Here is a 26,161-nt window from a genome sequence, read left to right as displayed (position 1 = left end):
GAGTGAGCTAAGTGTGAGCAGCTGCAGTGGGGAAGAGACATGATGGCTTTTATGAAGCAGAGTCATGTCTCACACATGTGAAGTTCATGCAGATTTGGCTCCACACCCTTTATCCACATGCTTGCTGGTTGATATAATTTCCTTGGATCTCCAAGATGCATTTGATCAAGTTCTTTTGCCAAAAGGCATTTAAAAGAAACTCATCTGACACAGGACCATCAGGAGCCAGCACATAGATGCAGAGGAGGGAGCAATGGTTAAGTTGCCTGTGTGGAAGTTTTTCACCAGGAGGAGATTTTGGCCTTTGGTGATTACTGTCAGCATGCCCAAGTCTGCTGCCTCACCACTGCTGAGTGGTCTTAAAGGTAGTTAACTGATCAAGAAGCTGGAGCTCAAGTAACTCACAGATGGCCACATGGCAAACAGTAGATTCCTGCTGTTCAGTTTCATGGAAAAACAAAGGCAGTGACCTCAGCCAAACTCCTATTTGGTGTGAAAAAGTTACTTCCAGAAGCTGGAAAGAAGGACAAGCTACTCTGGGGACCCACTGAACGTGCCAGGGTCACACAGCCAGGCACACCACTACTGCAGCTGCTCCCTGCAGTGGCCAGGCCCCGAGGACTCCTGCCAAAGCCCCCGAGGGCCTGCAGCAACCTGGCACAGGCCAGCCTCATCCTGGAATCAGCAGAACAGCCATTAGCAGAGGAACAAAATGCCAGCATCACACAAGGGACAAGCAGGGGTGGGAAGTCCCCCTCAACAAACATGTCCCTCTAGGAAAGGCTGTGAAAGAACAGGAAGCTTCACACCGTGACTCACACACAATTACCCACCAGAAAAAGCTCTTTTCATTCCTATGCGAGCCCGAACTCCAACCAGAGCCTCCTCCACGACAGCAAACAGCCCCAGAAGTTAGGACCATTCTTACTCTTTATTCACAAATCATTCAGGATGAGGGCAGGGCACATGGGAAAGGCAGAATTGTAGCTTCCTTTTTTCTTCCCCTCCTCCCTCTTTTTCTAAAGGAAATTCAAACCGTCCTGGGAGAAGGAGGGAGGAGGACCCAAGGAAGAAAAGGTTTTCTGGATTGATATGAAGAGCACTCAAGTAGCATGAACACAACAATGAAAATCAGATGGTTAAAAAGAATAACTGGCATCCTTTTGACTTAATATATAAAAAAAGAAATCTGCTTCTGCCTTCCTCCTTCTGCTCTTTCAGTTCTGAAGGCATTTGATTTGGTTCTCCCCCATTTCTTCCGTTCTTCTGGCACTAGTGCATCCTAGAAAGAGAAATCCAGAACATTAACTCTTCCAGGCATCAAACCACTTCCTTGCACAGTGAGAAGTGTCCCCAGACCCTTCCTTCTTAAAGAAGTTCACTGGGGTGATACAACCAGCACTGCATTCAAGGGGGGCAGAAAGAGTCACACAAAGTGAAGGTTAATTTCTGGTGCAAAAGGCATGAATGAGCCTTGCAAAACAGGAACTGGGCTGAGTGCAAAGCCTGCAGGTACCTTCACCACTCCTCTGCTTTAAACAGGGCCAATCTATCCACCTGGCATCAGCTGGTTCATGTAAACACAAGAGAGAGCCTCATGTCCTCAAGAACATGAAGTAGTCTAATGTGGGCACGCTAGACCCATCTTTTGGAGGTCCTCTTCTCTTCCAAGATGCCAGACATGGGCATTGCTATGGATGCTGAGCACTTGACAGTCCAGCCCTAGAAGCTGGTAACAATACAGTCTTAACTGACACATCTGGGGCATCAGAAAACCCAGCAATGAGGACTTGTGACTGCACACAGCAGCAAAATCTAACAGGGCTTGTGGATGAGTTGTTTGCAAGATCTTCCAGAATCACTCAGAGCCCAGAGGGAATCAGGAAGGTAAAACAGCAGGCTAAGAAAGGGAACATGCAAGCTGTGGAGAACATGAAAAGGATGAAAACCACTGTCCCAAAGCTATGGTAAAAAGAAATACCCAGGGACAAGAACAACACCAGCAAACATGTCTGGGGTGCAGGCAGCTTTCATCTGCTAGATCAAGCAACAGCCATCTCCTGTTCCTCTCCAGTTACTTGTCATAGCTTGTTCTGTGCTCAAGGACCTCCCAAGACTCCAGGGAGAGAAGCATCACAGCAGAGAGGCTTTCTGGGGGACATGATGCCAAATTCTCCCTAGGTAATTTTCATGAAACCATCCTCCATGCTGTCTGATCTGCAGACAGGAGCTTGTACCACAGCACACCTCCTCTTTGTGACACAGCCACCCATGCTGGCTTTGTTTTGCAGCACAAAAACTGAGCTCTGTTCAAGGCACTCTGTGTGTGTGCCTGGAGCACTGTGAACATGAGAGAAAGCAGAGGCTCAGGAGATGCACCAGTGCAGCAGTTTCAGTCTCAGCACAGAACTTGTCCCACATGCTCTCTCCCTTCCCCAAAACAAAACAGTGCACTGAAGGAGGAATGAAGGCAGAAAGGCACACTCAGAATGGGGCAGCATGCAGAGCTTTGGGCAGTCTCCTGCCTCTTACACCACTGTGGGTGTAGCAAACTGGTACCGTGCCTGCTCAGAATGAAAGGAAAGGAAGGGCTCTGCACTGCTAAGCAATAATGGAGACCTATCAGGTGATTGTACTGGATGGAGGGGCTGGCTGCTGCTGCTGCCCAAGCCATCTTGACCAGATCACTGTAACAGGAGGGTGAACCCTGGATTAGGTCATGTTCTCAGCTCAGTGAGGTGGTGTTGACCTGGTTCTCACCACCCCAGGTGAGGATGTAATTTGGCAGAGTGCCTGGCAGCTGAATAACCAGAACAGTGCAGGAGGGGAGAGGGCTATCAACAGCAGGATGGGAGCAACCCACCACTCAGCCATTTTCTCCCTCCAGCCAATATGAATGTGACTAGTAATTTATTTACAGGAGCAATGCTGCTTAAACCAGGTTTATTTCAGCACCTGATAGCTGCTTGCTGCCCCAGACAGCATATTCACATGTGCACACATTACCACACAGCCTTCAGATGATTAAGGAAACCACACAAAGGCAATTGAAGTCTCAGAGGACACACACTGCCAATATGCAAACCCAGCTGTGGCCAAGGACACCCAAGGACCGATTTAAAGCTCAGTAAGTGACGTCGGAAGGAAGCGGCTTCAGCTGGTACCTTTTTGTACAGGGAGTGAGTGATGAAGTGAAATGAAACAGGCAGCATGCCCAGGAAAGGCAAATTCCAAACAGGCCCTTACTTCTAGAGGAGCTGGTCACTAGCAAAACCCCCTTTTACCGCAGTGTCCTATACTTTGCCAACCTACTGCTCTGCTCTGCAGCGATCCTGCCAAAAGGAGAGAGGAAAGAAAGGTTCAGAGAAGACAGGAAGGAGGAAAGCAGCCTTGTTCCAGGAACCAGAGCCAGTGACAGGAATGCAAAAAGCAAAACCAGGCCTTCTGGTAGCTTCTGTAGAGAGAGGGTTTACACAGTCCCCTTCCCACGCCTGCCAGCGGGCTGCAGAGGGGAAGAGCAGCTTTGGCTCCAAGTGCAATCCAGTTAATTATCGCTGCACTTCGGCATCTGAGACAGGCTGGCAGCACCTGAACAAAGAGATGGCTTTTTCAACTTTAAAGTCACGTACAAAGGGTTTCACTTTAGCCTAAGGTAGAAGTTTTACTTTCAAATTTGCCATTGTAGCTGCAGCTTCATGCCATTGAAGGTGAAAAAAGCAGAGAGCCACCCCCTGCAGTGTTTTGAAGCAGGAACCAACCACCTGCATTTATGTGCTAACAGAAGCCCTGGTTGAGCAAAGACACTTAGAAGTGAGCTTCATTGTGTTCTTTTTTTCCCCCCCCAGAAAACGTATCCTAGGCAATATGTAATTAATAATGATTTTACCACCACTCTAAATTAAAGAGGAAACATCATTAGATGATATAACATGGCCCAGTTGGCAACCAAACCCCAGCAGAAACTGTTATGCTAAGAAGAGAAAGTGGAGAGGGCTGAACAACCAAAGCTTAAGAAGCTGAGAGGATGGTGTGAAAAGGGTTGATTACAAGCACCTTCCTCCCTGCTACAGCCATGCAAGTAGAGAGGTTTTAAAGCCAACAAATCAATGCAAAATCCCTGAAAATGATATTCCTGTGGGGTTTTACTGCTCTTGGCCCTGGCTTTAATGCAGAGAGAACCCAGGGATGTGTGTGCAAATAGGTGTGCAAGGATAAACAGCTCCCAGTGGCTCAAAACAGGGGAGGTGAGGAAAGCACATGTTTGATGGCACAGCAGGTCAGTACCATCATCTTCAAAGTCAAACTCTACCTTAGTACAAAAGGGCTAAAACCTAAGTCTTGCATGGAAACATCCTGCAGCAGAAGTGAAGGAATTGTCTGACCTCTAATCAATGCACCGTGCTGGAAGCTTGGGATAGGAAACTGGCTGCAGGCTGCTTAAGCCATGGCACAGCCACAGGACACTGCATGGCAGAAGACACAAGTGTAAAGAGTCAGCCCAGTGCCAGCACAGAAGTGAATGTTGTAGCCTAACATCTAGCAGGATTTGCCCTGGTTTTGCTTGGATGTGTTGCCCTTTCTTCAGCTGCTGCACATTTCCAGTAAGTATCTGCTTCCCTTTTCTCCACAATCCCTCTCTAGGTAGGGGTAGGCAGCAGTAAGAGGCCTGCACCTTACCCTCCTCCTCTTCAGACTTCCCTCACAAGCCCAGCTGCAGACAAGTTGAGTCTCTTCTGACTTTACAGTGGCTTTCATTATCTATGTCTTGTAAGAGCTTGATACATCATGTAGTAAAACACATTTGTCAGTGGATGTGTCTTGCCAAGCGCAGGTTTCCCCATGGCTAAGTGCACATTCTTCCACCCTTTGCTCTCTCCATGTGCCTGACTGCCTCAGCAAGCAGCCATGTGGACCATCCTCTTATTGGTTAGCTGTGCCTCAGTGTGAGCAGCTCACTGCCCCACTCAGCTCAAGTCCTTACTCTGAAGACAGGCAGGAAAAGAGGGCCCCAGCAGCCCATCCCCACACTCAAGATCCATGAACCAGAAGCAGCTTCATCACTACAGCAGTTACTGAGACAGGAGCATCGATGTGACCTCCTCCCCACTGACTTCAGAAGCAGCCCCCCCACCCCCCACCCCTGCCCTTACCGTTTTACTGCTTTCTGAGCCAGCATCCTGTTGCCTGCCAGGAATGTGACACCACCCAAAATGGCCAAGTACTTCAGAGTCTGGAACATGTTGAGCTGAGTCCAGTAGACATACATGAGCCCCAACATTGCTGTGAAAAGACAGAGAGAGCCCATGGCTGAAAGTGCATTTCAAAGACCAGCTATTTGTTATCTGCAGAGCAATTTGTATGTTGTACTGCCAAGCATTTGGTTTCTATCTCATCTTTGAAGCTCTGAAAACGGCAGATGTAAAGATTAGACGCTATTGACAGGGCAAGAAGGTGCCTGGGTCTCCACAGTGGAGAACAATGTGACATTGACAGCTTGCAACTAACCCTCTTGTGGCAGAACTATGGACAAATTACTGCCATTAAGGGCTATTAACAGGAGAAGGATACTCTGGATTCTGACAGAGGATATTAACCTTTGCACATCTGTAGGAGTTTACAGCTTTATAAAGCTTCCAAGGAATCTGGCTTGGATTAAGCAACATGCTGTCACTTGGGAAATGGTAGATCCAACATTCTCCCAGCCTGGCTATGTTTGTGAAATTCTACCAAGAGAGTAATAACTCTGCAACCAAGGGCACAATAAAATCAGTGAAAAAAATCCAGCCCAAGAGCAAGAGGAGCTTTCACAGGAAGAGCTGTAAAGAAAAGATGTAGATGGTGGTGCTACAGGTTTCAATCCCCACAGCAGCTCCCTGCTTACAAAGGATAAACACACAATAAAGCAAGTGTGAGCTCTGGAAATAAGAAGTTCTATTAAGTACAGATAAATGGTGTGAGAGAGGAGCCTGGATAATGAGGGCTGTTATAAGCTGATGGCCAAAACAGGTTTATCACCATATTAACAATCATGAAAAGCAGGAAGGCAGATGAAAACAAGAGAACAAATGTTATGCTATTATGTCATTACAGTTAATAGACCACAACCCATTAACCAGCAGGCTCCCATCTGTAACTCCCAGGTGAGAAGGTCAAACAAAGCACAGAAAGCCTCTCACACTTACCAGCGTGCCCCATGTGGAAAACAATGGTGCTGGGAGCAAAGCTGAAGTTGGAGATGTTGGCACCTATCTTTATCCACTGAAAGGGAGAGAGACAAAACCAGGGTTACCACAGCCTTGCCAACACAAGCTTTTACTTTAAACTTCAGTGCCTGTCAAGCCTGCTTGCTTTGAGCTCCTCCACAAATACAGTGCACTCTCTACAGCAGCACTGGTTTGCCTCTGCAGGAGGACAGAGCAGGAATTGTGCTAAAGGCAGCACCGCTGAACCCCTTCAGTTAAAATTTCTCCTGCTGCTTCTGACTGCCCAAAGGCAGTTCCTCAATTCTCTCTTAAACTGATGGGAGGATAGGGCTCCAGAGCTAAATTCTTCAGAAAAAACAAGTTTTTTTCTAGCCAGCTGAATTAATTTGAATTAAAAAGACCCCCCCAAAAAATGTGAGGTTTTGGAGTCAAGAAAAGAGCAAGTGTGTAGATAAATGTCTGCTCATGAAACCAAGTTCAGGTTCCAGAGTACCAAAGAGGAAGGATGGAGGGTGGGAAACAAGAGCAGCAAGAATTTTCATTCAAGTGACAGCAACTGTGAGAGCACTGGACACAATCTGGATGCCAGCTCTCAGTGAGACCACCTAAGGGGAAACGATTGCCAAGATCGCTTTTGTCCTCTAAGTAAGGAGCAATTTACCTTGCCTGGATGAGACTTCAAATAGAATAGAACAGAATGAACCAGGTTGGAAAAGACCTTTAAGATCGAGTCCAACCTATCACCCAACACTGTCTAATCAGCTAAACCATGGCACCAAGCATCCCATCCAGTCTCTTCCCAAACCCCTCCAGTGATGGTGACTCCACCACCTCCCTGGGCAGCACATTCCAATGGGCAACCTCTCTTTCTATGAAGAGCTTCTTCCTAACACCCAGCCTGAACCTCCCCTGGTGCAGCTTGAGACTGTGTCCTCTTGTTCCAGAACACTCATCTGAGGACAGTAAGTAGCAGGAGATGTTAGAACTACAGGCACACAAATACTGTGTCCATAAATGGGACTCAATCTGATCAGGTATCATAGTATCAGTCAGGGTTGGAAGGGACCACAAGGATCATCTAGTCCCAGCCCCCCTGCCATGGGCAGGGACACCTCACACGAGATCAGGCTGGCCAGAGCCTCATCCAGCCTGGGCTTAAACACCTCCAGGGATGGGGCCCCAATCACCTCCCTGGACAACTCATTCCAGGGCTTCACCACTCTCATGGTGAAGAACTTCCTCCTCACATTCAGCCTGAATCTCCCCACCTCCAGCTTCATTCCATTCCCCCTAGTCCTATCACTCCCTGATACCCTGAGAAGTCCCTCCCCAGCCTTCCTGTAGGCCCTCCTCAGATACTGGAAGGCCACAATTAGGTCACCTCAGAGCCTTCTCTTCTCCAGACTGAACAGCCCCAACTCCTTCAGTCTGCCCTCATAGGAGAGGTGCTCCAGCCCTCTGCTCATCCTCATGGCCCTTCTCTGGACACCTCCCAGCACATCCATATCCCTCTTGTAATAGGTAGCACAGATACTGTGAGGGATACACAAAGTGTGAGGCAGAATCACAGCTTTTTCCTGTCAGCTTTAACTTAATCTGCTCACTGCTTGACATCCCTAGCAGAACCACACTGGAGAAACTCACCCTACCTACTTCTGCTTGGCAGCAGTGGCTGCAAACTCAACAAGATACAGCAACACTGCCCTGCCATGTGCTAGCTGCAGCACTGCTGTGATACTCGTGATTAACCAAGACTCTGAATAAGTTTAACTGTTCAACCTCCTAAGTACTTTGGACTGGATGGGGAACAAAAACATTCATCTTTTGTGGCCCAGTTCACTCACCAGAATGAGCAGCAAAAGCAGGGGGGAGAGAATCAGTGCTGTGAAAGTGTTGGACACCACAGTGGGAGGCCTCTTCTCAGGTTCCCTGAAGAGGTGCTGCAAACAAACAAAAGCAACTTGTAAGTAGGAGCAATTCCAACAGGGCTGTTTCTCAGCTCCCCCAAGGAGCAGCTGCAGCCCTGGTGCTGTTCCCAGACGTTCCTCTAGAGGATAAACATCCCTCTTAAGGCAAAGACTGGCTCTTCAAAGCAGACTCTATTCCACTCTCTGCACATTTGATCTCTCTGACAGTTAACTTCTCTTTGCACTCACAGAAGCACTTGCTAGCTTGTCACCAGAACAGATGGCTGCAATGAAGGAAATCATCTGAGGCAGAGAGCTTTCTGTGGTGCTCACCTAGTCACGATTTTCATGTTTGAATCTTCTCAGTGACTCTCTCTCAAAGGTAGGGCACAGCTTATTTATTCATATTCCTGAGGACTGCAGCAGCTTTCTTTCCATGAAGTAACTCTGGTCTGTCTTTAATTACATTACTGACATGATATTATTATAAATGAGAAATGAGAACCAACAGCAGGACACAAGTTTTGGTTTTGACTGTACCTGGATTTCAGGTTTGGGAACAAAGAGGTTCTTGGACTGGACTGTGGAGGGTGCATCCTCTTCTGGGAATTTGATCATGACATCAGCCTGAAATGAAATAGTGCAGCTTCATGAGGTTTGATCTCAATGTATTAAAAGGTTTATAAAACCTGCTCCATCTCTGTGGCCAGTTTCCTTATTTATAATGATTTTCAAAAAGCCATCAAATGCACTAAGAATAGAATAGAACAAACCAGGTTGGAAGAGACCTTCAAGATCATCGCATCCAACCCATCAACTAATCCAACCCACCCAAACAGCTAACCCATGGCACCAAGCACCACATCAAGTCTCCTCCTGAACACCTCCAATGATGGTGACTCCACCACCTCCCCAGGCAGCCCATTCCAATGGGCAATCACTCTCTCTGTATAGAACTTCTTCCTAACATCCAACCTAAACCTCCCCTGGTGCAGCTTGAGACTGTGTCCTCTGGTTCTGGTACTGGCTGCCTGGGAGAAGAGACCAACATCTGCCTGTCTACAACCTCCCTTCAGGTAGTTGTAGAGAGCAATAAGGTCACCCCTGAGTCTCCTCTTCTCCAGGCTAAGCAATCCCAGCTCCCTCAGCCTCTCCTCACAGGGCTTGTGTTCCAAACCCCTCACCAACTTCGTTGCCCTTCTCTAGACACCTTCCAGCAAGTCAACCTCCTTCCTAAACTGAGGGGCCCAGAACTGGGCACAGTACTCAAGGTGTGGCCTAACCAGTGCAGTGTACAGGGGCACAATGACCTCCCTGCTCCTGCTGGCCACACTGTTCCTGATACAGACCAGGATGCCATTGGCCCTCTTGGCTGCCTGGGCACACTGCAGGCTCATGTTCAGCCTACCATCAACCAGTACCCCCAGGTCCCTCTCTACCTGGCCACTCTCCAGCCACGCTGACCCCAGCCTGTAGCACTGCATGGGGTTGTTGTGGCCAATGTGCAGAACCTGGCACTTGGATGTGTTCAATCTCCTGCCCTTGGACTCTGCCCATCTGTCCAGCTTGTCGAGGTCCCTCTGCAGAGCCTCTCTACCCTCCAGCAGATCAACTCCTGCCCCCAGCTTGGTGTCACCTCCAAATTTACTGATGATGAACTCAATGCCCTCATCCAGATCATCAATAAAGATGTTAAAGAGCACAGGGCCCAGCACTGATCCTTGGGGCACACCACTAGTGCCTGGCTGCCAGCTGGATGTGGCACCATTCACCACCACTCTCTGGGCTTGGCCCTCCAGCCAGTTCCTAACCCAGTGCAGTGTGCCCCCATCTTCTCCTCAGCAGAAGCAGTAATGCTGTCCACCCACTGCTAAGAAAGAAAGGCCAAACCTTGGAGTGCTTGCTGTGAAAATTACAAACCCATAAACCTTCTGGACTTCCTGCTCCACCACATAATGAAATGAATGATCATTTCTGCCTTGCTTTGATGCTTACTTCAAAACTTAAAAGTGAACAGCAAACCTCAGAGCCCCTAAGTGGCCACACTGGAGCTTTTTCCTTCCAAGGCTGCCAGGAAACTCAAAGCCACATCACTACATGGCCAGCTACATACCACGTTCCACAGGATTGGATTTTCCAGAGTGGCATCTCCAATTATCAAGTAAAGAGTGTAGGTCCCAGAGGCAGAGTCAAATTCAGTCTTTCTTTCAGAGGTATCCAGTTCAAACTTGTAGACGTTCTTGCTGTCTGGTTCGGCCACAAACACCACCTCCTGGCCAGTCTTCTGGTTGTGCAGTCGGACAAAAGTCTGAAAGGAAAGATTGTAACACTTCTGGAGTAGCTCATGGGGTGTTCACAAATGCCATGGAAATGTCAGTTTTACCCCCAGATCAAAAGCACCACGTTCACAGATGCTGGAGTACAAGCTGGGTACCCTGGTGTCCAGACCCCTGTAAATCAGCAAAGTTCTGTGCCTCTGAGTCATCGCAGTACCACAGGAGCAAGGGCACCCAGGGGCCCCCTCAGGGAATAGAATAGACGAGACCTTCAAGATCATCATGTCCAACCTATCACCCAACACCACCTAATCAACTAAACCATGCAACCCAGCACCCCATCAAATCTCCTCCTGACCACCTCCAGTGATGGTGACTCCACCACCTCCTTGGGCAGCACATTCCAATGGCCAATCACTCTCTGTGTAGAACTTCCTCCTAACCTCCAGCCTAAACCTCCCCTGGCACAGCCTGAGACTGTGTCTTCTTGTTCTGGTGCTGGCTGCCTGGGAGAAGAGACCAACCTCTGCCTGTCTACAGCCTCCCTTCAGGTAGTTGTAGAGAGCAATAAGGTCACCCCTGAGTCTCCTCTCCTCCAGGCTAAGCAACCCCAGCTCCCCCAGTCTCTCCTCATAGGGCTTGTGTTCCAAACCCCTCACCAACTTTGTTGCCCTTCTCTGGACTTGTTCCAGCAAGTCAACCTCCTTCCTAAACTGAGGGGCCCAGATAGGGTGACAGACTGAATGTTACTCAGCAGGGTATATGCAGACAGCAAAGATGTATATATGGTGTTTGTTGAGGGTATTTCCTCCCCTTTTTTTCCCCCACTATTGCATACAGGATTAAAATCCTGCAGCTTTTTCAATAAGCAATCCACATCACCAACTCAGAAGAGTGCTTCTGCAGTGCACGCTGCCTGCACTCATCCTGCAGGGTTAAACAAGACAGTGGCTGAGCCAGAGGAGGCTTCATTTGAACAGCCAAAACAAACATACTGAATCCACTTCCCATCTACCAAGATCAACAATCTTCAACAGCACATGTCAGAGACACCAGCCTTCTCAAAACCTAATCAAACCATTACAAGAGCAACTCTCACCTCAGGTGCTTCAAGCTGGAGCACCCTGGTGATATAGCAATGAAAAGTTTGTCCTCACCTGGTGAGGGGTGAGTTCAGCTCCACTGTTCACATCTACCAGCTGGAAGGATAGAGCAAAATTCTGGTGGCTGTCAGCAGTGAATGAGCCTTTGGCTTTGGCTGGGTAAGTTACCCTAGAAGGAAAAAAAAAAACCAAAGAGAATGGAGGTGATCTTCCAAGGGATGGCTGCTGTTAGAAACTGAGGCACACAGGCCTGCCTAGCAGTTCTGCCTAGCAGCTCTGCAGTCTACTTGGCACAGACAAGGCATTTTATCAAGATGTCAGGTGAACTAACACATCATAGAATGGTTTGGCTTGGAAGGCACCTCCAACGGTCATCCAGTCCAACCCTCCTGAAGTGAGCAGGGACATCCTCCATTAGATCACGGTGCCCAGAGCCCCATCGAGCCTCATCTTGAATATCTCCAAGGAAGGAGCCTCAACTAGCTCCTTGGGCAACCTCTTTCACTGTTGCACTACCCTCATGGTAAAGAACTTTTTCCTATGTTCCTTCCCCCATAAATTTAGTGCAAAGCAATGAATGGAATTTCTTTTAGCAGCATTTTTGTGAGCCACCTGCCCACTTTCAAATACAACAGTTGCTTGTTGTAAGGTTCAAAGGAACAGCACAAAAAGGTTTGCTAATACTACACCCCACATTCCATTTAGCCAAGGCTAAGCTACAACCAAAGGTGTGATGGCAGCAGAACAGAGAAAGCAGATACTCAAACACCAGCACAGGAAGGCTGTATCAACACACAGAGGGGCCTCAGGGAGGCTGTGCAAACCAAGTGAAATTCCAACCATTGCATTCTAGCTGACGTCAGTTAAGTTCAAATCCACCCTTAGATGGTACAGCCCCAGCCCCAAACACAGTGCTCATGTTGCTTGGGAGCATCAAGAGAAGTGTGGCCAGCAGGTCAAGGGAGGTGATTCTCCCCCTCTGCTCAGCTCTGCTGAGACCCCACCTGGAGTACTGACTCCAGTTCTGGAGCCCCTATTACAAGAGGGATCTGGAGGTGCTGGAAGGGGTCCAGAGAAGGGCCGGGAGGATGAGCAGAGGGCTGGAGCACCTCTCCTATGAGGACAGACTGAAGGAGTTGGGGCTGCTCAGTCTGGAGAAGAGAAGGCTCTGAGGTGACCTAATTGTGGCCTTCCAGTATCTGAACGGGGCCTACAAGAAGGCTGGGGAAGGACTTCTCAGGGTATCAGGTAGTGATAGGACTAGGGGGAATGGAATGAAGCTGGAGGTGGGGAGACTCAGACTGGATGTGAGGAGGAGGTTCTTCACCATGAGAGTGGTGAAGCCCTGGAATGGGTTGTCCAGGGAGGTGGTTGAGGCCCCATCCCTGGAGGTGTTTAAGCCCAGGCTGGATGCTCTGGCCAGCCTGATCTAGTGTGGGGTGTCCCTGCCCATGGCCAGGGGGTTGGAACTAGATGATGCTTGTGGTCCCTTCCAACCCAGACTGATACTATGATCTCTACCAAAGCCTAAGAACACCAGAAACATTAACAGTCCTTTTGACCTGCTTTTGCTGTGGAGAGGTGCCAACAAAGACTCAGGTTGCCTGGCTTCTGCATAATTCAGTATTAAGGAAAAACCACCTCTACAAATAATCAGCATGCTCCCAAAGAGCTCACAGGCTCAGGACAAACAGCATGGGTGTTAATTCTGTAGTTGTTTCAACACGAGACTTCTCTGGTTGATCTGAAGTAGGTAAAGCTCACAAGACCCCTCAAACGCTTACGTAGGCCAAGTCATTTTACCTGGTTGTTTTTGGTGCAATGCTCTGGTCTTTATCCACAGTAGAAAGGTCTACATTAGTTATCCCAACTTCTGTGGAAACTTTTACTTTCAGCTGCAACAAAACAACAGAAAAATCACTCAGGTCTACTTTAGGTCTACTAATTATGGGCAAATTCCCTGCAGAAGCTTTAGTCCTTCAGTCCTCTTCCCCAAAGAGGGTCTCAGACCCTTTGCCAAAGATGGCTCCTAACTTGGCCAGAAAGTTCTACAGCAGTTTACCTTCTGGCAAAGCTCCTGCAGCAGTTGCTAATCCTAACCCATTCCCTTTCTTCCTGCACAAGCAGCCTGCTCAGAAGGCATCAGCTTCTCAATCATGCTGGAGGAGCTGCCCTTTGTGAGAACTGTTTTGAATGCAACAGCCCAGCTATCCAGATCCAACCAGTTTTCCTTCTGAGCTAGCTATTAAAGTTTGCATCACATATGCTACACCTCAAAGCTGTGTGTGCACAGGTACTTCAGCTCACTGGAGAGCAATTGGAGGTGACAGAGGTTTCTGGACAGCAACCCCTTATGCCTTTGTTGGCTCCTAAAGCCCAACAGGTTTCTGATTTTATTACCAGCAGGCAAGAGCCAAAGCATTCCTGCAGAGCTGCACTTTGTTCAGCAAGCTTTCCTTCAGCATCACAGCATTTCTCACTAGTGCAGGGCAGCCAGTAAGGCCCTGCCATTTATCACACTGTGTGAAGTGCAGCACAACCCCTAAGCAGTGGAATGACTTCCTGCTCTCTCCCCAGGCCCAAACCACAGACCATCACAGGGAACCTCACTGGGTTCAACTGATTTCAATCCCTCCAACATAAGCAGTCACTGCAGTCTGTAGTTTCCAATTAGCACATTTGTTCTCACAGCTTATAAATGCTCCCCTGGAGAATTAAAGTTTCACTGCCAAGATATTTTTCATCATACACCACAATTTGTCATTACAGGTCTGCTCTTGTGAGCCAGCCCCACACCCTCACCACCAGAAATAATTCACAGGGAACCTGTGGGGAAAAAAATATGTAACAACATAAACCAAACTATTCAGGTTAGACTTCAAACACAACCACCTTGGCAGGTCCTGTACCACTCCAAGTGTAATTTAAAGAGAAAGGTTACCCCTGATAATAGAGCTATTAACATGCAGCCTATCCCAGGCTAAGTTTAGCAAAGCCTTAGGTTGTGCCAAGCTGGGAGCAAGGAAAGATGGGCTAATGAAATATTGATTTAAAAAGAGGGAGGAGAAGGCAGTGCAGCAGCACAGAGCCCCTCCAGCTGAACAGTGCACAAACATCTCTCAAATATTTTAATGCCAGGAAATGTCGTCTCTGCTGGAGTAATAACCCACTGCTTCAGCTCATTACTGCCAAAACCACGGTGCATTAAGGACAATTAATGCTAATAACAGTGAGGGGGGGAAAGAAAAAAAGCAGTTCCCCCAGCAGTCCTCCCCCTAACAATGTGTCTTATTAGAGGTGCCTGACACAAAGCTGCCCAGCACTAATACATCCCTGCTGCCGGTACCTGTGTGTGCCAGCAGCCAGCACCAATCACCCCCTTGTGACACTCCTAAGTGCCATTACTACTGCAGTGACAGCAGCAGCTTGAGACACTGCCTGTAAAAGCCAGCAGCTGTAAAGAAGTGTCTCTCCCCACCCCAAGCTCACTATATTGGGACGCTTTTGTAAAGCTGGTCTCCTCCTTAAACAGGTGATTGAGGGCAAACACTGACCCTGGGAATAGGGAGCACGGGAGGAGAGCACTCAGCTGTCAGCACTGGCTGACTAGAGCAGTAGTCACATTCTTCTCCCTGGAGTAAGCTTGAGGAAAGTAAAACTGAGTGTTTGTCATGGAATCACATCATAGAACCATTGAGGCTGGAAAGGACCTTTAAGATTGAGTCCAACCATAACCCAACTACCATGACCACTAAACTACATCCTGAAGCACCACACCTACACGCTGCTTGAACACCTCCAGGGACGGTGACTCCACCACATTCCTGGGCAGTCTGTTCCAATGCCTCACCTCCCTTTCAGTAAAGAAGACACAGTCTCAAGCTGTGCCAGGGAGGCTCAGGCTGGATGTTAGGAAGAAGTTCTTCACAGAAAGAGAGATTGGCCATTGGGATGTGCTGCCCAGGGAGGTGGTAGAGCCACCATCACTGGAGGTGTTTAGGAAGAGACTTGATGGGGTGCTTGGTGCCATGGTTGAGTTGATTAGATAGTGTTGGGTGATAGGTTGGACTCAATGATCTCAAAGGTCTTTTCCAACCTGGTTAATTCTATTCTAATTCTGTTCTATTCTCATATCCAACCTAAACCTCCCCTGGCACAGCCTAAGCCCATTTCTTCTTGTCCTATCCCTAAATCACTTGAGAGAAAGAATCACAGAATTGTTTCAGATGGAAACCACCTCTAAGATCATCAAGTCAAACTCCTCCTCAGAAAGCTGTGGTTTAATCCCTTTTGCCACTAAAACCAGGCATGTATGGATGAAGACTGCATTTGCATTGGTCACCATTTCTCCACTGCAAAAGCATCACCATATACACAGATGCCCAAAGACCCCTTGAGTCTCCTCTAGGGCTCTGGAGTTTATACAGACAACAAATGCTCAGCTTTCATCCATCAGGCAATCACCAGACAACTTCTAGCCAAGCCCTGAGACTTACAGACTCATATATTGAATGCTCTGAAGGACAAACATCTGCAGTAATCATTTTTGCATGGGGCTGCTCTATAAGCACCTTCCACCTCTGAGCATGTACACTCCCAGGTATTCCACACACATCCATGTGTGAACAGCCTTTGTCCACAAGCTGTCAGATCAGAACCTAAGGGACAAGTAAATTCTGAAGTCTACACTAATCTCTTTTGATTGGATAGCAATCTGGTCACTGCAGCCTGTAATCAGACTGGTCACTGTCACTGCTCAATATCCTGTGTCAAAAGCCAACACATTACAGAAGAATGTGATAAAAATGCCACACAACTGGTGACATCCTGAATGGGTATAAATGAAGAGTGAAGAGGCACACAATGAAAATGCCAAAGAGCACACTCACCTCCACTTTGTTGGCAATGAATCGCTTGTCTCCATCAACACTGATGGAGAAATCATAGTAGCCACTTGCAGGTTTCACATTCATGAAGTTCAGCTCAAAGACATCTCTAGAACAAAAAGAGCAAGGTGTTGAGTGTCCTCCAGAACACTGACAGCAACCTACAAATAGGCAACATCTTGCTACCTAGGAGTTAAGCAGGCAGACAGACAAACAGCACAAAACTAACACCAAGTGCAGCAGGCAAAGAAGTCTTCAAAGTTCACTCAAAAACCATTTCCATTTCCCAGTCAAAAGAAACAGCAACAGAAATTCACCATCACTCCCACACCTGCTCAGTCACCTGCTAGCAACCAAGCACAATGCAGTGTTTTGAGGTTTCTGTAGACTCACAGAATTATTTGAATTGCAAGGGACCTTTCAAGGTCATTTAGTTCAACCCCTCCTGTAGTCAGAAGAGACATCTTCAACTAGGGCAGGTTGCTCAGAGCCCCAGCCAACCAGACCTTGAATGTTCCCAGGGATGGGACATCTACCACATCTCTAGGCAGCCTGGGCCAGGGTCTCACCACTCTCAGTGTAAAGAATTTCCTCCTTCTTTCTAGTCTCCCTCTTTTTGTTTAAAACCATCACCTCTTATCCTGCTGCAACAGGCCCTGCTAAAGAGATTGTCCCCATCTTTCTTATAACCCCCCTTTAAGTCTTCCTGGAGTCTTCTCCAGGCTGAATAACCCCAACTCTCTCAGTCTTTCTTCACAGCATCATGTAAACATTTCTCAGGTGGAAGAACACTGAAGTTAAGTCCAACACTGTTCAGATTACAGCTGTTTGTCTTACAAACTGTAAAACTAAGGTTATTTTCTTACCCTGAGAGAGTGAATGCTGCCTGTTGAAGGACAGTAGCTTTGTTAGATGCAGACTTGGCATAGTTGAGCTTTACAGAAGCTTGAGTCAGTGGTTGGGACATAACATTGGTCACTTGTAGCTACAAGAGAAAACCAAGGATTTCCATGAATCCCCTTGTTCCAGGTGGAATGCAGGAGCACAGGTGACTGCCTACCCCTCTGGATTACACACCCACAGCTCTCCTCTGCCCAGCACCCCAGATTCACCTAGCACTTCAACGTAACTGGGAAAGCTGAAGTTTGCAATCAGCAGAGCTGACTTCCACACAGTGCCTTCTCAAGGTAGTGTGTGGTAAGCCCTGAGGAAGCAGAGGTTCCCAAGAATCACTTCTTCAAAGTACTGAAGCCCCAGATACACCAGAACCTGGGTGCTGGAGCTAAAAATGAAAGACATCGTCTTATACATTCAGTCAGCCCACACATGCAAGACTGAGACAACGTTCAGATCTGGAGAAAGGCCTCACCCTGAGTACAGGCTGATGGTGAGACACAGCTGCAGGCCCCTCAGGGACAATAATGACAGGCAAGTGGTAGCGGTTCCGTGACAATGACCCAGCGGCACAAGCGACACTGAAGGCCTCTGAGAGCGTCTCGAAGTTCTTCTTGCTGAAAATTGCATTCATCAGCTGGATAATTTGATCCTGAAAGAGGAAAAGTAACTCATATGTGAGCACCAGCAGCTCACCACAACACTGCAGCCCGGCTCAGCAGAATGTTATTAATAAAAACATCATTCCCCAAAGCTGTTTAATTTCCCATTCGCTTCAAAAATAGCTCAAGTTGTGAGGTAAACCCAAATTAGCTACCTTTTGGATGTCACATTAGTGCTCTTATTCTTGGCTGGGAGGTTATAACCACAATGGCTGTTAATTGTGCTGGAAACTTGCAAAACCAGACTCTGGATCATACCCCTTCAAACTGTGTGGTTGGGAATGGAAGATGCCATCAGCTCCACCACCCAGACTGGGTGCAGCTGCAAAAAGACAACTTGGCTCCAGAAGCCATAGGATTGCCTTCATATGGAGGAGAAGGACTAAGCTAGATGCCCTGGCTGCCTGCCAAGCTGGGAAGGCCACAGGGCACTGATGCAAAGCACCCTAATGGCTCTGGAAGGAGCCAGGCTAGGCCCACGCAGGCTTTATCCCCTTAGACTCAGCAGTGCCCTCAAGCTAAGAGGATTAGCTTTAAAGCAGTACCACCAGGAGCATGGAGTCAACTCTGGCTCTGGGATGTGCCAAAGCTAATTTGTTCTCTCCAAAGGGGTGCATTCCCCAGCTGGTTTTGCAGCCTGACTCTGTGGGGTCAGTGCATCTGCTCCATGTTCTGTGTTACTCAGATTCTTACCTTGCACCCTGCTAGTCTGGAAAACAGAGGGATTGGTTACCTGTTCTTTCATCCAGGCAGAGAATTGTGGGATAAACTCTAATCAGAAATGAGACAACCCCAAATAAAACAAGCAGCACACAACTAAGTAACCTACTGTGTGGGTTTTGGCTGGGGTGGAGATAATGTTCTTCATAATTGCTGGTATGAGGCTGGGGTTTGGATCTGTGCTGGAAACAGTGTTGGGAATTCAGGGACTATTTGGCTACTCTTGAGCAGTTTACACAGCTTCTCACCCCATCAGTGAGTAGGGTGAGGGTGCATAAGACATTGGGAAGAGACCCAGCTGGGACTGATCAAAGATGTTCCAGACAGTAAGATGTCATGCTCAGCATATAAAGCTGGTGGAGGCAGAGGGAAGTAGGGGGACATTCAGAGTGATGGCATTTGTCTGCCCAAAGAAGTGTGCGGTGGAGCCCTGCTTCCCTGGAGATGGCTGAACACATGCCTGCCCATGGGAAGTGGTGAATGAAGTCCTTGTTTTGCTTTTGCACAGCTTTTGCTTTACCTGTTAAACTGCCATGAGCTCAGCCCACAAGTTTTCTCACTTTAACCCTTCCAATTCTCTCCCCAGTCTCACTGCAGGGAAGTGAGCAAGTGACTGCGTGGGGCTGCTGCCAGCTGGGGTTAAGCCACAACCTACAAGGAACACTTCTGAATTCAGCTCAAATTTTCACCCTCCTACATGTATCAGTGAGCACCAATGTACATCACAAGCAGAGGAAGCATCCAGAGAGATGCTGCAGTGCTGTTCATTTATGCAGAGGGCATGGCATAGCTCCAGACCCTCACCAACAGCTGACATTCTCATTTAAGCTGCAGGGGAAAAACCATTATGTGTTAATCTTTGAAGAGAGTTTTGTGATGCTCTGGAGGCAATGTCACAGCTCACAAGAGATACAGCTTTATGCCCCAACAAGAGCTCTTCTGACAGCACAATTGTGAAACAAGACTAAACCAATTTTCCTTAATTGATCTTTTTTTTTTCTCCTCTGGTAAAACATCATTTAGATGCTGACAGTTTGAATTGTGTGTAGCAGAATCACCACCTCAAAAATGACATCAAAATTACTTTGTGTTAGTCTGCTTGGGAGCAGCGTGGAAGAGAGCTGGGAATGAACTCATCAGATGTCTTCCAGTGGCTTCTGTCTCAACCCTGTCACTTCAGCTCATGCTTTAGGGAGCTGCCAGTCTCAATCAAAAGTACATCTCACTCAGCTAACTTGTGGTGGCAAAAAATGACTAAAGTGGATAGCTTGCAGAAATGATTTCTAGCTTAATTGGGCTCCAAAGGAATTTCTGACAGTCCCTCATTCCAACCAAGAAGTTTTTGCAGCCAGATTCCTGTCAGCATAAGGCACTAATATAGCCTCCCTTCTGGGCACCCCAAACCAGGCTGCCTGCATTTCCTCACAGGTAAACAACATTTCCAGAACACTTTGAAATGCTAGAAAGTGCTAGACAAGTGCCAAATACCAGAACAAGCTCTGAAACAAGAGGGGGTTTCTCAACAGCTTGTCTCAATAAACAGAGAAAAACAAGGCCTCACTCACAATTTCCTCCTGTGCATTTGAACAGGAGGAGAACAAACCAAGCTCAGCCTGTGGTCTCAAAGGTGGAATTTCCTCCTTGATTCTGTTACCTAGCATTCCCTTCAAGATGTCCCTTTTCACTGAGCATGCCCATGATTTTTTACAGTAGAAATTCCATCCTGTTATACCAGACTGTTACACTGCACACCAGGGACTAGGCAGAGCCTTTCTGTGACCTACAGAGTGCAAAGGCAGGAAAAGGCAGGCACCAACCTCCTTCATTGCTGGCTCTGTTCCCACATGGTCTGACAGCTTATAGGCAGCAGCCACAAACAGTGCAGTAGTCTCAATTCCTTCTTCAAACTGCAGATAAACTCCACCCAGGTCATCCAGGCGAGCAACAAGATCCTGACAGAAAGAGTCATTAAAATTGTGCTTGCATTCTAGGAGATCCACAGAAGTTAACTCTGCTGTTAGGTCTGTAAACAAAGAGCATCTGTTTGGGATCACAGACATATGCAGAGGGACCTCAACCGACTGGACAGATGGGCAGAGACCAACAGGATGGCATTCAACAAGTCCAAGTGCCAGGTGCTGCACTCTGGCCACAGCAACCCCAGGCAGAGCTACAGGCTGGGGTCAGAGTGGCTGGAGAGCTCCCAGACAAAGAAGGACCTGGGGGTGCTGATTGACAGCCACCTATACATAAGCCAGCAGTGTGCCCAGGTGGCCAAGAGGGCCAACAGCATCCTGGCCTGCATTAGGAATAGTGTGGCCAGCAGGAGCAGGGAAGTCATTGTGCCCTGTGCTCTGCATTGGTTAGGCCACACCTTGAGTCCTGTGTCCAGTTCTGGGCTCCTCAGTTTAAGAAGGACATCGAAACACTTGAGCATGTCCAGAGAAGGGCAACAAGGCTGGGGAGAGGCCTTGAGCACAGCCCTGTGAGGAGAGGCTGAGGGAGCTGGGATTGTTTAGCCTGAAGAAGAGGAGGCTCAGGGGAGACCTCATTGCTCTCTACAACTACCTGAAAGGTGGTTGTAGCCAGGAAGGGGTTGGTCTTTTCTCCCAGGCAACCAGCACCAGAACCAGAGGACACAGTCTCAAGCTGCACCAGGAGAGGTTTAGGCTTGAGGTGAGGAGAAAGTTCTTCACCAAGCAAGTCATTCGTCATTGGAATGTGCTGCCCAGGGAGGTGGTGGAGTCACCGTCCCTGGGGGTGTTCAAGAGGGGATTGGATGCGGCACTTGGTGCCATGGTCTAGTCATGAGGTCTGTGGTGACAGGTTGGACTCGATGATCCTCAAGGTCTCTTCCAACCTTAGTGATACTGTGATATTTTGTAACAGTCACTCAGAAACAGGGAGAAAAAGAAATCTTCAGCTTTCAGTGGATTTAGTGATATTTGCAAGCCATGACTTTCTGCATTTCCAGTCACTGTGAAACAGTTAAGCATCTGCTTGAAAGGAAGAGTCAAGTCACCCCACATCACACAGGCAAGGAAATTAGCCAGGCTGGTATCTCATTTTGTGTTTGACATGAAGATAGCTTTAGTACCACAGAGATCCAAGTAGAAAGCATAATGTGTTCCTACCTCTATCTCCTCGACAATGCCACTCAGGTCTGCCTGCTGGGACAGGTAAGATGCCGTCTCCAAAGCCTGGATGGTCCTTAAACAAGAAGAAACAAAACCAAACAACTGGATGATTTTTTTTTCCTTCTTTGAAAGGCCAACATCATTGAAATCAAAGCAACTACAGTTTCTATTCTAAATGAGTTGTGTGTATATATATATATACACACATTTTATATACAGCGTTTTAAATGCTGCCACTGCATTTAGTTGACTCCAGGCAACGCCTATGGATTCAGTGAAAACACAGCATGCATTATGGAATGGCACTGCAGCTGCATCAGTGCTGCAACAAACTCTTGGATTTGAAAGCAGAGAGTAAAGCAAGCTCTGATCCCTGCACAGATACCCAGGATTGCTCCTGAGGCTTCCAGGAACCCACTCTTTTTTTGTCAGCAAAGCAAGTTTTAAAGTCTCCTGTCTTCCCCAGCTCTTGAGGAAAGCTCTGCTCCCTTATTCACAGTAAAACTACTTAATTTTCTGCTGATAAATGCCAAGATTCCTTCTGCTTACTGGCACTCACAGTAGAGTCTGAGAAACAGCAGCATGTCTGCTTCAACCACAAACAACACAGAACCATAATCAGGTATTAAGTCAAAAATCCATTCTGAATCTTTCTAAATGAGGAGACAACTTAGGGCTATGTCCTCTCCACTTGCCTTTACTCTTGAACTGAACTGCACACATATAAGCTTGTTTGCAAAATCACAATGAAAAGAGCCCCAAGCCCACATTTTTCACTCCCCCATAAGGACAATAATCAGCTGGGCAAACACATCAAAATGCAAGCACAGCAGCTCCTCTACTGCACCTACACTACAAAAATTCACTGTTAAAATACCCTTCACTCCAAAATCCAGCTGCCTAGAGGATGAAGAAGCAGCAGTCAATCATTTCTGCCTGCAAGACTTACGCCAGCACGTTTTCTTCTTTGCTAAGACGAGCAGTAAGAGCACTGAGAGCTTCCTGAGACGCTAAAGGAAGGCCAAAGCCGCTCAGGGCCCCAACGGCATGGAAGATTTGGGTGATTGAGGAATCCTCGCTGACAGCTGCAAGCAGCAGCTCCCTGGTCTCATTTGAAATGGTAACCTGAGGAAGACCACAGGGAACATGTTAAGACACTCTTGGAATAAACAAGGCCTTCAGTCACCAGGTTTCTTCCTGGAGCAACACGCTTGATTGGTGAACTGTAAGCTTTTGGGTAAAAGCCCCTTCCCATTCATTACCTTGCAGCTTAATTAGTGGAATCCAAGTTTTGCTCTCAGATCCCAATTAAGCAGGATAATCCATGATTCAGATTTATCCTGGTAACTTGCTACTGCTTTTCATCTAGCATCACATCACCAAGCAGCAGCTGGTGGTATTGATGAAAACCAGAGCATAGATAACCTACTATCCATCAAAGGTGGTCTGCATTTGTATCCTCACTGTGCTTCACCATGGGGCTTTCACCCCATCAGTTTACCATCTACCATAGAGTAGACTGACACAGTTGTGGATTCTATAAGGTGCTGGCTCCTTTTTTTCTTAGCCACCAATGTTTAATTAAGGAACACCCCCTCAGAACTACTCCAGACCAAACCTCCTTTATATTTTGACACTCTGCCTTGTATAAAGTAGTGCCAGACACTCTGTGACTTATTTACCCAGGGCATGACAGAGTACAACCCACTACAAGAAGGTAAAAGTACAAGTTATACCTAAACTAAATCTAAGAAACAGCTGAAGGTAAATATTTCCTTGGAGGCACCTGTTCTGAGAGCTCAGGGCTCCCAACTCACCTCACAGCCAGACAGGACGCGGATAGACTGCGCAGCATAGAAGAGAGAATCAACACTGCTGGAGTCCACGTGAGATTTGATGAAACTGCAGGCAGCCTGTGAGGGAACAGAAGTTATTGCAGTACTGACTTAAGCTATTGAGAGATTTAAATGATATTCCAAGGCAATTTAATGTGTATTAAAGGCAAAGAGAATCCTTAGTAACTGTGACGACACTGAGCCCAGAACCCCTCAGATCCCACTCTAAGTGCTGCACAGAAACAAAGGTGGAGCCTGGTAAAGAGAGACAAATGAGTTTTCACATAAACTCTACTGCAACCAGAATTCAAATTTAAATCAAAGCTCATTATCAATATAAAAGTCCCATGGATGTATGTAGTAGGGCAAATCTCCCAGGATAGACGAGATGAACAGAAATTCTGTGGGCAGGCTCCTTTCCTAGCTGCAGATCACACACCTGCTAGGGGAGGCAGACTATAGGATTTCAAAGCACAGAAAGACAAAATGGGTAAGCAGCTATGGTACAGCTATGGTTTCTGGATGTGAGGAGGAGGTTCTTCACCATGAGAGTGGTGAAACCCTGGAATGGGTTGTCCAGGGAGGTGGTCGAGGCCCCGTCCCTGGGGGTGTTTAAGAGCAGGCTGGATGAGGCTCTGTCCAGCCTGATCTAGTGTGGGGTGTCCCTGCCCATGGCAGGGGGGTTGGAACTAGATGATCCTTGTGGTCCCTTCCAACCCTGAATGAAACTATGAAACTATGAAACTATGAAAAGCAAGCAATGAGACTGTTAGCTATTCTGCAGCCAGCCTATTGCTAAGTGACAACCAGCCAGAGAGATCACTAAGATTCCATTTTAACCAGGAAATCACTAAGCATTTAAGTGCTCATATATAAATCACTGAGTTTTGAGTATACTCAGTACAGGTCTTCACAAGCAGGACAGGATTTTGATGCTAGTTACCCAGGAACACCAATATATGTTGAAGAGTTATCCCTAGACACTTTTACTACCTCTACATTTTAAAGTCTCATCCCATGAAGAGGTACTCTGTCCAGAAAGAAAATCTCAACTCAAACCTCAAGGAACAGCTAAACAATTACTGTTTACCTGCAGAAGCAAAGGCTGTATCATCACTGCCAAACCCAGGAAGCAGTAAAACTCAAGGCACACTGAGAGCAGCAACTTCCAGCTTAGCCCACAGATGACCAGGTGTGCAATGTGGCAAACCCCAACACCTTCAGAAGCCTTACAGCAAAGGGTTTGAGATGCAAATGCACAACACTCTAAGAGAAACTAAGTGCAAATGACTGAGAACTACTGAACTGAGCTGAATTTATGAGAACAAATTGATGTTTACAGCTTGGGAAGCTTGAATGCACACCTAAGTGGGTGTGTCTGTGTAAGCAGGTTGTGACAAGGACAATTAGCAACATTTAAACTAGAAAGGCTTACAGAGACAAAAATGCAGTAAGCATTATGCTGATGCCACAAGCCCTTGTTTCCAGTCTGCACACAAGGGAATGTGTTTTACATACAAAAAACAGACAGGTCATGTGAGGTGGCTGAATTTGGGGTTGGAACTGAAATGAATATTGAGAGCTCCATTTAACAGAGAAGCAAAGCCAACATGCCACAGGCTGAAATCTTCACACAACACTGAAAGGAAACCAACAGGCACAGTGATATCATAACACCATTGAAGAGTGAGCCCTGAAACCATCATATGGAGAAAGTAAGTGTAAGACAGCCCATGGCATCACACTGCCTAAGCATGCAATTTATTCAATTGACACACTTAAATTGTAATTACCAATTATTTGCTCTGACAGTTACTAAGAGCATAATGCACACAGGCTTTACATTTTCCTCACAGTCCTGCTAAAGTGGAACTCATGATTTAATTTCATCATCATAGAACCATTGAATGGTTTGGGTTGGAAGGGGCCTTAAGGATCATCTTGTTATGTGAGCAGGGTCACCTTCCACTAGACAAGGCCCTCGTCCAACCTAGCCTTGCACACTTCCAGCGTGAGAGCATCACAGCTCTCCGGGCTATCTCTTCCAGAGTCTCACATTACGGCTCATGTGTGGCTGCCGTGCTTCACCCACAGCTTCTCAACGCTGCGAACCGCCCGTGTGCGGGGCCCTACCGGAGGGGCGAGGGTTGGGGGAGCGGCTGCACTAGCGACTCCTCCATCGCTCACCTTTTCGTTCGCCACCTGCATACCCAGGTAGCTGAGGCCCACGATGGAGTAGAAGGCGGACTGGACGTCGGCGAAGGGCTGCTTCAACGTCGCGCTCAGCCGGGCCAGGTCGCGGGCGGTGAGGCGGTGGCTGGGGGACAGGGCCTGGGCACCGGCGAGGAGGAGGAGACCGAAGGCCGCCACCAGACGCAGCCGCCGGCCTGCAGAGAAACAAACAAGTTACTCTGCGGTCTTCCCGTGCAGTACCGAACGCCGCGCCGCCCTCCCCCAGCCCGCTCCCCGCCGCAGCCCGCGCCTCACCCGGCGCCGCCATGTTGCCGCCTGGCCACGGCGCGGCTTCCGCCCCGCGCC

At 47.7% G+C, this 26,161-nt stretch overlaps 1 protein-coding gene across 2 annotated transcripts; it reads right to left on the bottom strand.

Moving 5' to 3' along the window:
* Positions 1 to 912: 912 nt before the first annotated feature.
* RPN2 (ribophorin II) lies at positions 913 to 26,161 on the bottom strand. Of its 2 annotated transcripts, XM_068149845.1 has the most exons (18): positions 26,111 to 26,161; positions 25,811 to 26,010; positions 23,606 to 23,701; positions 22,738 to 22,913; positions 21,786 to 21,861; positions 20,469 to 20,603; positions 17,745 to 17,921; positions 17,242 to 17,360; positions 16,379 to 16,484; positions 13,293 to 13,384; positions 11,544 to 11,658; positions 10,224 to 10,418; positions 8,651 to 8,737; positions 8,048 to 8,143; positions 6,183 to 6,258; positions 5,151 to 5,280; positions 3,247 to 3,332; positions 913 to 1,282 (listed from the first exon to the last, which is right to left on the bottom strand). In XM_068149845.1, exons 1-17 carry the CDS (start codon positions 26,121 to 26,123, stop codon positions 3,281 to 3,283), a joined length of 1,941 nt encoding a protein of 646 aa, XP_068005946.1. In that variant the 5' UTR covers positions 26,124 to 26,161; the 3' UTR covers positions 913 to 1,282; positions 3,247 to 3,280. The 2 variants fall into 2 exon arrangements, with proteins under 2 accessions (XP_068005946.1, XP_068005945.1); XM_068149844.1 differs by lacking the exon at positions 3,247 to 3,332 and having other exon boundaries at positions 26,111 to 26,147.

Source organism: Melanerpes formicivorus, unplaced genomic scaffold (genome assembly GCF_026170545.1).
Source record: "Melanerpes formicivorus ecotype bairdi unplaced genomic scaffold, bMelFor1.0.p_v2 SCAF_19, whole genome shotgun sequence".
In the NCBI taxonomy this organism is placed as follows: domain Eukaryota; kingdom Metazoa; phylum Chordata; class Aves; order Piciformes; family Picidae; genus Melanerpes; species Melanerpes formicivorus.
The sequence above is the reverse complement of the archived record's forward strand: the minus strand, read 5'-3'. Positions and strand labels throughout refer to the sequence as shown.

Coding starts and splice junctions, on each gene's coding strand:
- RPN2 (XM_068149845.1), bottom strand. Junction 13,385..16,378: donor TCATTGCCAACAAAGTGGAG/GTGAGTGTGCTC, acceptor GTTTTGTTGCAG/CTGAAAGTAAAAGTTTCCAC. Junction 3,333..5,150: donor GCTCAGAAAGCAGTAAAACG/GTAAGGGCAGGG, acceptor TCCTTTTGGCAG/GATCGCTGCAGAGCAGAGCA.